The following is a 15,680-nucleotide window of genomic DNA, read 5'->3' as shown; positions in this document are numbered from 1 at the left end:
GATGCTTTCACGTGGACTCTGAATTTTAACCTGAATTTTAACGTAATTTTAACCTGAATTTTAACATGATTTTGACCTGAGTTTTGACGTGATTCTGACCTGAATTCTGACCTGAATTTTGACCTTATTTTGACCTGAATTTTAATGTGATTTTGACCTGAATTTTAACGTGATTTTGAGCTGAATTTTGACTCGGTTTTGACCCGAATTTAGACCTGAATTTAGACCTGATTTTAACCTTAATTTACCTGAATTTAGCCCTGATTTTACCCTGATTTTGTCCTCAATTTAACCCAATATCCTGCATCTTTGGCGCAGCTCCCTGCACTCCCCATCTCCGCTCCCGCTCAGATCCCGGGATTTTGGCGGGACGCTTCGGAGAAGCCGCTGGCATTGGTGTAACTGTGTTTTCCTCTGTTGGCAGCTGGTGCTGGCTGAGAGCTCCCACTCGGACACGGGCTCGCAGTGCACCGAGAGCCACGCGGAGCTGCCGCCGGCGCTGGAGAGGACGGGCGGCATCGGCGACTCCCGGCCCCCCTCCTTCCAGTGAGTCCAGCCACCGCTCCGTCCCGATTTATCCCATTTTGTGATCAATTCCTCATTTTCATCTATGCCCCGCCCTCATTTCCCTGCCTGCTGCAAGCCAAGGGTTTGTTGTTGTGGTTAGAAAAATCAAATATCGAGGAATTAAAAGCGGGATGGGAATGAAGTTTCCCTGTCATTGTTAGAATGAATATTTAGCCAATATAAAATATTAATCCAAAGTATCTCAATTTCCCAGCCCCCATCATTCCAGTGATTCCCATTTATTTATCAAATTCTCATTCCCATCTATTTCCCACCCTCATTTCCCATCCATCTCCCACCTTGGCTGCTGCAAGCCAAGTCTTTGTTCTTGTGGTTAGAAAAATCAAATATTGAGGAATTAAAAGTGCGATGGGAATGAAAAGCCTTTGTCATTGTTAGAGTGAGATACTTATCCAATATGAAATATTTATCCAAAGTATCTCATTTTCCCAGCCCCCATCATTCCAGTAATTCCCATTGATTTATCAATTTCCCTGCAAGCCAGCTGTTTGTTGTTGCAGTTGTAAAAATCAAATATCGAGGAATTAAAAGTGCGATGGGAATGAAGTTTCCCTGTCATTGTTAGAGCAAGATATTTATCCAATATGAAATATTTATCCAAAATATCTCATTTTCCCACCCTTCATCATTCCAGTAAGCCCAAATTCCCATTGATTTATCAAATTCATTCCCATCTATTTCCCACCCTCATTTCTTTTCCTTCTGTAAGCCAAGTGTTTGTTGTGGTTAGAAAAATCAAATATCAAGGAATTAAAAGTGGGATGGGGATCAAGTTTTCCTGTCATTGTTAGAGCGAGATATTTATCCAACATATTTATCCAATATGAAATATTTATCCAATACATCCCATTTTCCCACCCTTTGTCATTCCAGTAAGCCCCAATTCCCATTGATTTATCAATTTCATTTTCCCATATATTTCTCACCTTCATTTCCCTTCCTGCTGCAAGCCAAGTGTTTGTTGTTGTGGTTAGAAAAATCAAATATTGAGGAATTAAAAGCAGGATGGGAATGAAGTTTCCCTGTCATTGTTAGAATGAATATTTATCCAATATAAAATATTTATCCAAAATATCTCATTTTCCTAGCTCCCATCATTCCAGTAATTCCCATTTATTTATCAATTTCCCACCCTCATTTCCCTGCAAGCCAGCTGTTTGTTGTTGTGGTTATAAAAGTCAAATATTGAGGAATTAAAAGTGCGATGGGAATGAAGTTTCCCTGTCATTGTTAGAGTTAAATATTTATCCGATATAAAATATTTATCCAAAGTATCTCAATTTCCCAGCCCCCCATCATTCCAGTGATTCCCACTGATCCCAGTAATTCCCATTTATTTATCAAATTCTCATTCCCATCTATTCCCCACCCTCGTTTCCCTTCCTGCTGCAAGCAAAGTGTTTGATTTTTATAAAAATCAAATATCAAGGAATAAAAGGAGTGATAGGACTGAAAAACCCCCGTCATTGTTAGAGTGAAATATTTATCCAAAATATCTCATTTTCCAGCCTGCTGTGGATGAGTTAAGTAGGGAGGGAGCCCAAAATGCTTTTTGTAGTGTATGGCTGACAAGTGATTAGTGTGTTCTGTTAATTAGGGAGGGTGCAGAGCCAGCTGGAGCTGGAGGGGGAACTTCCACAAGGGATAATTCCTGCTCCAGCTGTGCGTGGCCAGGCTGGGAGTAGCTGCTTTGATGTTGTTCTTTCCTCTTCCTGATCCAAGGGCTATCCTTAGGATGCCTTCATTTTCCAGGGAATTTCCAGCAGGAAAAAATTCCTCCTTCCACCAGGAGGATTTAAAACGGAGCTTTGTGCTCCTAGGCTGTGTTTGGAAAAGGAAATTTGCTTTTTTTTTCTGTTTTTTTCTATTCTTTTTCCTTTTTTTTCCATTTTTCCCCATTTTTTTTCCTTTTTTTTCCCCATTTTTTTGGGATGGTTGTTGCCTGGACGAGCCCTCAGTGTTGTGAATATTAAAAAAAAACACCTTTTAGAGGGGACAAGAAATCCTGGGAAATCCTGAGAGTGCCTTGCAAGGGCTGTGCTGCCCTCCTGTGTTCTGATCTGTCAAAAAAATAAAACCAGTTTTTTAGTTTTATGTCTTTCCTGACCTAAACCTGCCTGCAACAGCTGCCAGCTCGAGCTTTGTTTAAAAAGATAATTAGCTGGTAATTAACCACGAGGTTTGTGGGTCCAGTACCCTGCTGGTCCTCCTGCTTCTTCCAGAATATTTCAAATATTGAATAGAAAATGTGGCAATACTCCAAATTTATTGTCTTATAATTGTCCTGAATTTTATCACTCTAATTATATTACTATTTTTAACCATTTTATTAGTATTAAACTTTGAAAATTTGAACAACCAAGTGATTGGCGTTTTTCACAGAAAGAGAAAGCAGTTTTTATTTCTGCTCCTTGTTTTTCCCATGTGGAATGTGTATAAATGAGAAAATATATTAAAATAATTTATATTGATTACTATTTACTGATAGAATGTTTTAAAATTTATAAATATTAGCAATATATTATAAATGAATAAATATATTAAAATAAGGTATATTTATTGATTATTATTTATTTATTAAATACATTAAAATTATAAATATTATCAATATATTATAAATTAGTAAATTTATTAAAAGAAATTGTATGTATTGATTATTATTTATTGAATTAATATATTAAAATGATAAATATTCTCAATATATTGTAAATATATTTTAAATTATCAATATATATAGTATCTAACATTATGTTATATATTGATATGTAGAATATCTAATAAAAATTCCTGTTTTGGAGGCAGCTTTGGCTTCTCAGGAGTGGGAATTGGAGCAGGAGTCAGCAGATGGTGCTGCTGCCATGGCCAGCAGTGACCTGAGCCTGGTGTCCCTGTCCCCTTTTCCTGCTCGGCGACCCCTGGAAATCAAGGCTACTTATTTAACTTAGTTACTTATAGTATTATTTATATTTTCTTATAAATTTAATATATTTATGTTTATTTGCTTATAACTACAATGTTTATCCGCCTGTCTGCCCTGGGGTGCTCTACCCCTCAAGTGGTTTCAGGTTCACTTTTCCCCCCTGAGGTGATTTTTGAGTTCCCTTTTCACCCCTCACTCCTCAGGTGGTTTTTTGGGTGTCTTTTCACCCTGAGGTGATTTTTGGGTTCTCTTTTTACCCCTGAGATGGTTTGTGGGTTCTCTTTTCACCCTAAGGTGATTTTTGGGTTCTCTTTTCATCCTGAGGTGTTTTTGGGGTTCGTTGTTCACTCCTCAGGTGTTTTTTAGGTTCTTTTTACCCCTCAGGTGGTTTTGGGCTCTGTTTTTACCCCTCAGGTGATTTTTGGGTTCTCTTTTTACCCCTCAGGTGATTTTTGGGTTCTGTTTTCCCCCTGAGGTGGTTTGTGGGTTCTCTGTTCACCCCTCAGGTGTTTTTCAGGTTCTCTTTCCCCCCATAAGATGGTTTTGGGGTTCTCTTTTCCCCCTGAGGTGATTTTGGTTTCTCTTTTCGCTCCTGAGGTGTTTTTTAGGTTCTCTTTCCCCCTGAGGTGTTTTTTAGGCTCTCTTTCCCCCCTTCAGGTGTTTTTTAGGCTCTTTCCCCCCTTCGGGTGTTTTTTAGGTTCTTTTTGTGCCCCCGAGGTGGTTTTTTTGTGTCCCAGCAGCCTGGGCCGCCTTGCAGCGCTCCTCCTCCGAGCAGTTCCGTACCTTTAGCACCAACCTGCTCCCAGCTCCAACCTCCCTGTCTGGGAAAAAATAAAAAAAAAAAAAAGGAGAATAATTCAGAATTGTCCCCGTGTGTTCTGTGACAGCCCCAACGCTGCCAGCAGCAGGGACGGCCTGGACAACGAGACGGGAACCGAGTCCGTGGTCAGCCACCGGCGCGAGCGGCACCGGCGCCGGAACCGCGAGGGCCACGAGGACGGTGAGATCCTCATCCTCATCCTCATCCTCATCCTCATCCTCATCCTCATCCTCATCCTCCTCCTCCTCCTCATCCTCCTCCTCCTCCTCATCCTCCTCCTCATCCTCCTCCTCATCCTCCTCCTCATCCTCCTCCTCCTCCTCATCCTCCTCCTCATCCTCCTCCTCATCCTCCTCCTCATCCTCCTCCTCATCCTCCTCCTCATCCTCCTCCTCATCCTCCTCCTCATCCTCCTCCTCCTCCTCATCCCCATCCTCATCCTCATCCTCCCCCTTGGGGCTTTCTCGCGGGGCTCTGAAGGTCAGGGTGACCCCAAAAGATCAAAAAGAGTTTTGCTTCCCTAGCCCAGCTCAAGGAGCCTGGAGTTCTGATTGTGCTTTCAAGGTTATTTCTTCTCACCTAAACATTCTTTCTCTGATCTGCTGAGCTCTGCCTAGCAAGGAGGCCATAGCCATCTGCCCTGAGCAGATATATATATAGTTTTTGAGTATATAATCCCACATTTTATACTCAAAGCTACGTGTTTATGTTTACAATTTATTGCCAATTTGCATCGCCCATGTTAGACTGTGAATCTCTACCTTAAACCAATAGAAAAGTGTCACCATCACAACCAAGACATGGAGGACAAAACAAAGGAGAAGGAGGTCAGGATACGCCCAAATTCCTCCAACTTGTACCCCCTCAACCCCATGCTAAAAATCCCAAAGTTCTACTTTTTCACCCTGTATTAGTTCAACTATCACGCTACTAAAACCCTTGTGGCTTGTAATTCCTCATAAAAAATGGACAGTTTTTTTCCATGAGCTAAAATCGAAGCCACAGGTGTTTTTTACTTCATTCCAGGGTCTGGAGCTAGCCAGGGCAGCCAGAGGGATGTCCTGGGTTCCAGCACCCCCTTCCCAATCTTCCTCACCTCTCTCAGAGCAACAACTCCTCCTCCTCCACAAAAAGAGACTTGTGGCTGCATTCCTGCCTGCTTTCAGGGACTCTTTATTATTGTTAATGGAATAAGTTGATAATTGCTCTGAAAGTCTTTGAAGCTCGGCACTTTTCCGAGAAACGCTTCACGATGAAGTGGCAGAGAAATTGGTTTTGACAATATGCAGAATTTTCTGTCCATGAGAAGATGAATAGCTTGGCTGTTGATTTCTCAAGGTTTGGATCAGATGTGGTGTTTTCTGCTGGTGTAACAGAGGCTCTGAAGATTTTTTTTTTATAACTAAATGCACCCCAAGTGCACCTGTAAAATGCAGAACTCCATCTCTTGCCTCTGGTCTGTACATCAAAGGAAGCTTGGGTTTTTCATTCATTGCCAGACAAGAATTTCCAGGCTTAATTAAGAATTAATAGGTGCCACCCATTGTGTGTAAAATGGTCCAGAACTTGGAGTACTTGGGCCCAAGAAATGCCATCATTGCCTTTATTCACAGCTCCACCCAGCAAAGCATTTGCCTCCAGTTAGAACCTCAGAAATCAGATTTTTAGTGAGGGATTCTGTTCATTTAACCCTTCCAGAGTGTCACTGATGAGGAGTGAGTGGAAATCCCTCAGTGGGATTTCTCAGGGAGCTGCCCGTGCATGATCCTGACTGCGGATTCCTCTGGGAGCTGACAGAAAGTGTCAGAATCCTGTCACAGTGTTGATTAAAAACTTGTTGCAGGAAGAGTGTGAAAAGGGGAGTTGTTTTAAGCATTAAATCAGTGCCAGTGCATATTTTGCTCTGGGTATTTGTGGCATAAGAGCTGGTGTTGGTGGGTGGAATTGTTTGAGCACTGGAGTTTCTGCCTGGAGTGGTCTGAAACCGATGAATGCATTTCCCTTGGGAAGGAAATGGGATAAAATTTCCTCCTTTTACCATAGCCCAGGCAAGAACCTGTCACAAACATTACTGTTCTCTGAATTCAGGCCTTCTGCCTGCAGCAGGTGAGTTCTGTTAGTGTGCATACAGCAAGGAGAACTGCTTTAAAAGACATTATTTAATGTCCAGGGTGTTTCTGTGGTCATAACAATATTTCATTTAGCAATAACAACATAACAGCACCAGGAGTGTGTTGTTTTCAGTGCAAAGCAAGTCTAAAATGCACAGTTCAGCTCTGTGTCCTGAATTGCCACTTGACAACACTAAAAGAAGAGAAATACCCTAATCCTGGGAAGGATTTTAAGACCTTTTCCTAACAATGATCACAGGATCACTCTTTCCTTGCACCTGCAAGTCTTGTCTGGGATGGAAGATGGGGGAACAGCCCTAGGAAAAGGGGGACAGGGATATGGAAAGGGCTGTGACACCTGGATCCAGCTATTCCAGGGCCAGCAGCTGTGCTGGGAAAATCCTCCTTTCCCTGCAGGAAGCAGGAAATGCAGTGAGAGTGTTTGATGTGCTCCTGCAGGGACTCGTTTGGATAATGCCCAAATTACAGCCCTGGTGCTTGGCAGAGGGGCAGGATGAGGGAACTCCTGGAGCTCTGTGTTACTCACAGCTTTGTGCCAGGGGATTTATTCCAGAGGCACGGGAACAGCTCAGCCAGCTGGACAAATTGGAACTGTTTGGTAGAAAGAATCACCCACCCTGGCAAAGAGGATTTCCCTGGGTTCCCTCAAGGGAAAGGAGTTCTTGTTCCACAAGAAAACAGGAGCAGGGTGTTCCAGCTTTCATTTCAAACGGGTGAAGTGAGAAAAGGTGTGAAGGAGCCATTTGGGAGCAGAGAAGCACTGAGCTGAAACCTGAACAGGTCAAACAGGCTGAATCCAGAGCACTGGGATTGAGAGGTTCCACAGAATGAAGGTTGGGAAAGCCCCAGGGAAGAAAAGGAACACTAAAAAAAAAGATTTTCTGTGCTACTCTCCATTTTAATTTACAAAAATTGCTTCCTAATTTTATTGGAAAACCTTACCAGCTTTCAGCCTGGGTTTGAACTGCAACAAGATCCTTGCAGAGGTTTGGTTTGGTTGCTGGGGTGCTGGTGAATTCCACCAATTTCCCTTAAATTGTATTCCTGTTTTAAAGTGCTGAATCTCCATATGTGCTTGTATATTTTCTGATTTTAAAATAATCCCCACAAAGGTGGTAGCTTGAGGAACGTAATAAAACTTCTTTTTTGGAGCTGTGTGAAATTACAGATACAAACACCAAGAAAACCTCGAGGAAAACTGATCTGGGGAAAAAAAATCAAGATATTAGAGCTCCCCCTTTTCTCTCTTCAAGCAACAAAAGTCCTCATTGCTTTGAGAGGTTGGCAAAGTCTTATTAAGTGAAAGTGGAGTGAGGATGTTAATTAGGGTGGTGGGAGGTTGTGGGGACCCCTGGCTGGGAGGAACAAAGCTCCCGTGTCAGTTTGCTGAGGAGCAGTGAGAAAAAGGGGACTGTGGAAGCTCTAATTAGGGAGGTAATTAAGGGACAAGAGGGGATTTTTTGGGTGTTGAGGAATGTTTTATAGCTGCTGCTCAGTTTCTGACAAGTCTGCAGATGTCAAGTGTGGACACTGAGGTTTCAACACCCACTTTGCTGTGGGGTGAACTTAACTCTTGTGCAGCCAGCTGAGAAATGCCTGTGCCTGGAGGACTCTTCATGTGGGCAGGCTCCCAGATCCCAAAAGTTTGGGAAGAGGAGCTGCTGCAGATTTCCCCTTGCTGCTGCAGTATTTGGACTGCAATTTTTGACTGCAGGAGGGCTGGAACTGGAAAACAGCTGGGATGGGAATGTTGAGCCTGATTGGGGTGGAGGGATTTGGGGCTGTTGGAGGATCCAAAGAACTTCAATCCCAAATTATGGGATGTGCCCATAAGGCAGGAGTGGACAATCCCATTGTCCTTCCCTGTTGAAGCAGCAGGGACTGAGCCCTGCACCCAGCAGGGTTCTAAGTCTTTATTGAGGAATCAATAACTCATTTCCTAAAAAATGGGAAAGAGCTTTGGGAGGGGTTGGGAGGGTTTTGTTCTCCCTCCTGACTGGCAGCTTGGCCCTTCTGTCTGAGCCACCCTTGATGCCTTGTGTAGACTGTCCCAGAACAGAGACTAGAAAGAGTTCCAGAATAAATCAGGGATTTATGAAAGGATCTCCTCATGGATCCACCTCGGGCAGCACAAGAGCTAAAGAATAAATCAGGGATTTATTAAAGGATCTCCTCATGGATCCACCTCAGGCAGCACAAGGGCCCAGCCAGGGCTGCACCTAAGTTGGACCAAAATGGTCCCAAAAAATGGATGATTGGTCACAAAATGATCAGTTCTGCTCAATTTGCACCTTGGAGTTCATTGTCCCATTCCAGCTCCAGCCCAGGCAGTCCCATCCTGCTTGTTTTTCTCTCTCCAGCCCACGCTGTTGGTGCTCCTGGGCTGAGATTTGGATCATTTGTCCTTGGTGCCCAGCTGGAGCAGGAATTGTTTTGTCTCCCTGCTCTGTGAAGAGTAAAATTTTATAACTAAAAATCTTACAACCTTCTAAACCATACCATAACAATTTAAACCAAACATCCCCTCATGGGAAGCTCAGAGCCTCACACTAAAGCAGCAGAGAATGTGAAAAATAGAAAAGCCAAAACCTGAGGCATCAGTAGAGAATCTGAAAAAAAGAAAAGCCAAAACCTGATGCATCAATAGAGAATATGGAAAACAGAAAAAGACAAAACCTGATGCATCAGTAGAGAATCTGAAAAATAAAAAAGCCAAACCTGAGGCATCACCCTTGCCCTGTTCTCTGCTGTGACAGAAGCTCTCCACAGCTGCTGCTCTTCCCTCACTGCTTCCAGGCTTTTTTGATTTGCTCTTTGATGTGTTTTTGTCCCTCAGGCAGGACCTTGCTCTTGATAAAAGTCAGGGAGGACACATTTCACCCTCCCAGGCCATGCTTTATTCTCAGCTCTTTGAGGCACTGGAAGGTTTTTGTCACACTGAGCTCTTCACCCTCTAAAGAAGGGACAAGGCAGGGCAGAAAGTCCCTGGTCATTAATGGGGAATAGGCACTGAGCCACGGCAGGGAATGATTGATTCTTCTTTAGACTTAAATTTAAAAATTTGTATATTCCCTGATTTCAAAATAATCCCCACAAAGACAACGTGGTGGTGGCTTGAGGAACATAAAAAAACCTTTTTTTTTTGGGGGTGTGGGATGCTGCAGATACAAACATCAAGAAACTCCAAAGGGAAACTGAGCTGGAAAAAAAAACCAGGATGTCAGAGCTCCCCTTTTCTCTCTTCAAGTAACAAAAGTCCTTGTTGCTTTGGGAATATTTTATGAGTAAACCCCTTAAAATTATGGTTTGTGAAAGTACTCAATTATAAAAATGGTTTATTGCCCCCAGACAATGCTGGCTAACGTTAGTAAAGATTGGGAAAGGGAATTTTACTCGGGCAGGCAAATTGCAAAAAGACCTTATGGATTTAAATGCACACCTTAATTACACAGGAAATATTTATTGTGAGCTCGAGGTTACCTGGTGCTGCTTGGGAGGTAGAAATTAGATTTACTCCATGCCTTGGCTTCCTCTGTTCCTAATTCTGGAAATCTTTAATAAAAAATGAGCATTGCTTTGTCAAATTCCTCTGGTACCTCACTTGAAAAGTTACTTTAATAATTAACTTTCAATATGAATCTGGTATAATTCCTCCTGCAGGCCTTCCTCCCCTGAGCAGGTTTTATATTCTGTAAATAAAGAAAAAAAAAATCCCTTAGGCTTGGGATTTGTGTGTTTGGAGAGGGTGGTTTGAAATCCAAAAGGGTTAAAACAAAAAAATAGATTTAAATCTATCTTTGAAGCCTGTTATGTTGATTTCTTTGCCTTATCAAGCTCAGCCTTTCTTCTTTTAGGGAAAGGAACATTCCTGGTAAAATGGAGCACTTGGAAGTTAAGGATATTTTAATGAAAGGTGCAAGAGGAGTTTGATTTGATGAGGAAAATCCTTAATATCTTTTAAAAAAATGAGCACTTGGAAATTAAGGATATTCTAATGAAAGGCACAGAAGGAGTTTGATTTGATGAGGAAAATCCCTAAAATATCTTCAGAAAAAAATGAGGACTTAGAAATTAAGGATATTTTAATAAAAGGTGCAGCAGGAGTTTGATCAGCTGAGGAAAATCCCTAAAATAAAAGATGAGCACTTGGAAATTAAGAATATTCTAATGAAAGGTGCAAGAGGAGTTTGATTTGATGAGGAAAATTCCTAAAATATCTCTAGAAAAAAAGATGAGCACTTGTAAATTAAGAAGATTTTAATGAAATGTGCAGAAGGAGTTTGCTTTGCTGAGGAAAATCCCTAAAATAAAAGATGAGTACTTGGAAATTCAGGATATTTTAGTGCAAAGTGCAGGAGGAGTTTGATTTGCTGAGGAAAATCCCTAAAATATCGTGGAAAAAGATGAGTCACTGCAGCTTTCAAGTAAATGGCATTTTTGGGAGGGGATTATCTGTGGGAATGTTTGTTCTGACAGCGTTCACACAGCCAGGGATTAATAAAGAAATGTTCTGAAACACCTGAATATCAGGTCCAGGTAAAAATAGTTTTATGGGTAAAATACTAATAAAATTCATCCAGGAATGGTTTTTTTCAGGATTTATGTGCTGCTGGGACTGTCCACGCAAAAGCACATTAAGTTAAAAAGTTTAAAATTTCAAATATTAAAAAATAAAATAACTATGAAAATAAACCAAAAAACTAAAACACATATAATTAAGTATATATATATATATATATATATTTATTTGTTATAACTATGCTGTAACACATGAATATACTATTTAAAGGAGATACTAAAACTACAAACCTGTTTTATCTAACTCAAAACTCGTGACCCTCTCTGAGAGCCCAGCCCCAGGTGGGGTGGGTTGGGTTGGATTGGATTGGATTGGGTTGGATTGGATTGGATTGGATTGGATTGGATTGGATTGGGTTGGGTTGGGTTTGGTTGGATTGGGTTGGATTGGATTGGATTGGATTGGGTTGGATTGGGTTGGGTTGGATTGGATTGGATTGAGTTGGGTTGGGTTGGATTGGATTGGATTGGATTGGATTGGGTTGGATTGGATTGGATTGGATTGGATTGGATTGGATTGTCCATCAGGCTCAAACAATCCTCACCAAAACCCAACCAAGCATCCCCCCAGGGAAACAATTCTCCAAACACATTCCACATGGGAAAACAAGGAGCAGAAATACAAATTGTGTTCTCTTTCTTCCCTGTCTGCTCCCCTATGAAAAAATCCCGAGTGAGAGAAGACCGTGCCTGCCACAAAGACAGCAATGTTTGTTTTTTTTTCCTTTTTAAGGAGACAGAGTGTCACTGTTCCCTCAGCAGGGCCACGTTCCTGCAGCCCTGTGCTGTGACACTGCCTTGGTTGTGCTTTTGCAGCCCCCAGGATCAACGGGCACCCCAAGCTGGAGCGGCACCGGGAGCACCCCCCTGGCTACGACAGCTCCTCCACCGTGCTGAGCAGCGAGCTGGAGTCCAGCAGCTTCATCGACTCCGAGGATGAGGAGCACACCAGCAGGTACAGCCACAGCTCCCGGGCTCCTCCCAACCATCTTCTCTCTTTTTTCTCCTCCTCTTTGTTTGGGGGTTTTTATTTTGGTTTTTTTGTTGGTTTTTTTTTTGTTTGTTTCTTGGGGTTTTTTAAATCTATTTTTTGGTGTTTTTTTGTTTGGCTTTTAGAGTTTTGGGGGTTTTCTTTGTTTGTGGTTTCTTTTTGTTAGTTTGGTTTTTCAGGGTTTTTTTTTTGTTTTGTTTTGATTTGGTTTTTTAGTTTTTTTTTTTTATTAGTTTTGCTCTTTTAGAGCTTTTTTTATGGGTTTTTCTGTTTGTTTTGGTTTGCTTTTTTAGGGCTTTTTTATGTTGGGTTTTTGTGTTTGTTTTGGGTTTTTGTTGTTTTTGTAGTTTTTTTGTTTGCTTGATTGTGGGTTTTTTTGGCGGGTTTTTGTTTTTAATTTTCCTTTAATTTCTTTTGTGATTTTGATGCCTTGTGAAAGCTGCCCTAGGACAGAGGCTGGACAGAGCTAAAGAATAAATCAGGGATTTATTAAAGGATCTCCTCATGGATCCACCTCGGGCAGCACAAGAACCCAGCCAGGGCTGCACCCAAGATGAACCAAAATGGGCCCAAAAAATGGATGGTTGGTCACAAAATGATCAGTTCTGCTCCACTGGCACCTTGGAGTTCATTGTCCCATTCCAGCTCCAGCCCATCAGTCCCATCCTGCTGGTTTTTCTCTCTCCAGCCCACGCTGTTGGTGCTCCTGGGCTGAGATTTGGATCATTTGTCCTTGGTGCCCAGCTGGAGCAGGAATTGTTTTGTCTCTGCTCTATGCAGAGAGCTCAGCATCCCCTCGTGGGAAGCTCAGAGCCTCACACTAAAGCAGCAGAGAATGTGAAAAATAGAAAAGCCAAAACCTGAGACATCAGCACAGAATGTGGAAAATAGTAAAACCAAAACATGAGGCATCAATCTGAACACAGGTCACTCATCAGTGACATCGTTGTGTGGAATCACTGCTCAGTTTTTGGGTCCAGGCTCTGAAACCAATATATAAATCTAGAAGTTACATGGATTTTTTTTTATTTTTTTCTTTAACAAATCTTGAACTCTGTTATTGAGCCCAAACCACTCCTGCAGTTGAAAGCAAAGCTCTGCTCCTCTCCTTTTCATAGCAAGAATGGCCACATTTCCAGATCAAAGCACTCTGCCTACCTATTTATAAAGCAGTGGTGTGAATATTAAAACAAAATACTGTCAGCACAGATTCCTAATAAGTGTGCACCTCACTGGAGCTCAATTATAAAGGAATTCCTGGCTAATTGCATAGTCTGAGACCTATGAGCAGTTCAGGAATTCATCAAAGTTAATGCTGCTGCAAAGGCAGTCTGGGCTGCCACGTATTTGTGGCTTCTTCATTATTTCTTTTTGTGTAGGCAGGGTGTGTGAATTATTCCCTACTTGAAAAATACCTCTCATTTCAAGACATCTTTGTTATAGCTGAAGATATTTTTCTTTTTCTTTAAGAAGTCTTTAAGCCAATACATTTTGTGGCTTCAAAATACTTGTTTTCATGGAGTTAAAACCAATCTGAAGTATTTTCCTTCCTTTTCCTGGCCACATTTCTCTGGAATATTCTTCCTTTTCCTGGTCACTGGCTCTAGAACTGTTCTTCATCCCAGTGGGCTCTGCAAATCCATTATGGATTTGCCAGAGAACAGCAGGGTGACAGATCTCTGGTGGGTCACAGGGAGGGATCTGCAGCTCAAAAAGGCAGAACATGGTAATTTTAATAAAACCATGGCATTTTTAATAAAAACAGCAAAAAGCAACTGCTCCTGGAGATCCTGAACCCAGTGCTGTGTTTAAAACATGATCAGCTTATGGATTTGGTGGATCTGTTGGGTCTTGCAGTTGGTCAGGGTTTAAAGACCTCACAATTCTGATTAAAGGCTGAGTCTCCAAAGGGTAACTAAAATTCACACTGGAAATTTAGTCCTGAATTAGTTTCAAGAAGTTATTTTGCAGTCCTAGTGAAGTGCAGGGTGTCCCTGCACATGGCAGGGGTTGGAATAAGCTAAGTTTAAGGTCCCTTCCAACCCAAACCACTCCATGATGAGATATAAAAAAATCACTTCTTTGGGTATTTACCTGTATGGAGGGTTGGTCCTTAACCCTGAATGTGATATAAAAAATAATGAGATATAAAACATCACTTTTCTGGGTATTTACCTGTATGGAGGGTTGGTCATTAACCCTGAATGCGATATAAAAAATAATGAGATATAAAAAAATCACTTTTCTGGGTATTTACCTGTATGGAGGATTGGTCATTAACCCTGAATGTGATATACAAAATGATGAGATATAAAAAAATCACTTTTCTGGGTATTTACCTGTATGGAGGGCTGGTCCTTAACCCTGAATGCACCTTGAGCCTTCCCAAAGCCTTCAGGGCTTTGAGCTCTCCCCCAAAAACTCGAGCCCACAACAACAACAACAATCATGCAGCTGATTTGTTTTTCTTGTAAATAAATGAATAATTGGGGCAGGATTAGCTCAGGGTGGCCACGTCAGAGCAAGAGCCAGCAAATCTTTCTGTACGAATAAAATAATACCAAAACTTCCTGAGTCTGACCTGAGCAAGAAAGAAAGAAATTCTTGGAAGCTGCTGCTGCCTTTCCCTCGGGAGATTGGGCAGGAGTTTTTGGCAGAGGGAAGAGCTGCCAGGCCAGCTCGTCAGGAAGAACCACTGGAAGGAATGCTCCAAGGTATGCTGCTGTGTTCCAGGGATGAGGTTCTCAGGCACGGGAGGCTTTGTGCTGGCAGGGAGAAGTTTTCTGTAGAGGCAAATCAGGCAAAGAGCAAATGGAGAAGGTTCCAGAGCTGCTGGAGGCACCAGCCTGGGGACGGAGGGGTCTGAGGGGTGAGTTTGGGTCCTGAGGGACTCATCTGCTGGGGACAGGGGGGTCTGAGGGGTCAGTTTGGTCCCTGAGGGACACATCCCCTGGGGACAGAGGGGTCTGAGGGTCAGTTTTGTCCCTGAGGGACTCGTCTGCTGGGGACAGAGGGGTCTGAGGGGTCAGTTTGGTCCCTGAGGGACACATCCCCTGGGGACAGAGGGGTCTGAGGGGTCAGTTTGGTCCCTGAGGGACACATCCCCTGGGGACAGAGGGGTCTGAGGGTCAGTTTTGTCCCTGAGGGACTCGTCTGCTGGGGACAGAGGGGTCTGAGGGGTCAGTTTGGTCCCTGAGGGACACATCCCCTGGGGACAGAGGGGTCTGAGGGGTCAGTTTGGTCCCTGAGGGACACATCCCCTGGGGACAGAGGGGTCTGAGGGGTCAGTTTGGTCCCTGAGGGACACATCCCCTGGGGACAGAGGGGTCTGAGGGTCAGTTTTGTCCCTGAGGGACTCGTCTGCTGGGGACAGAGGGGTCTGAGGGGTCAGTTTTGTCCCTGAGGGACACATCCCCTGGGGACAGAGGGGTTTGAGGGGTGAGTTTGGTCCCTGATGGACACATCCCCTGGGGACAGAGGGGTTTGAGGGGTGAGTTTGGTCCCTGATGGACACATCCCCTGGGGACCAAGGTGACTTTGGTTCCTGGCAGCTGGTGGGTTTGCTGCGGGAGTTGCTTGGGGAGGAAGGCCGTGCAGGGGGGAGGCACGGAGGCAGGAAATCAGAGGGAAAGGATGTTCAGTCCTGGAAAG

General features: G+C 42.9%; 1 protein-coding gene across 3 annotated transcripts in view; it reads left to right on the top strand.

Moving 5' to 3' along the window:
* DVL1 (dishevelled segment polarity protein 1) overlaps positions 1-15,680 on the top strand; it is a 58,351-nt gene that overhangs the window by 22,880 nt on the left and 19,791 nt on the right. For all 3 annotated transcript variants that reach the window (XM_077788104.1, XM_077788105.1, XM_077788106.1), the window contains exons 3-5: positions 425-546; positions 4,396-4,508; positions 11,855-11,993. In XM_077788104.1, coding sequence (XP_077644230.1) covers positions 425-546; positions 4,396-4,508; positions 11,855-11,993 — 374 coding nt within the window. The remainder of the gene's footprint in view (positions 1-424; positions 547-4,395; positions 4,509-11,854; positions 11,994-15,680) is intronic.

Source organism: Lonchura striata, chromosome 24 (assembly GCF_046129695.1).
Source record: "Lonchura striata isolate bLonStr1 chromosome 24, bLonStr1.mat, whole genome shotgun sequence".
Taxonomy (NCBI): Eukaryota; Metazoa; Chordata; class Aves; order Passeriformes; family Estrildidae; genus Lonchura; species Lonchura striata.
The sequence above is the reverse complement of the archived record's forward strand: the minus strand, read 5'-3'. Positions and strand labels throughout refer to the sequence as shown.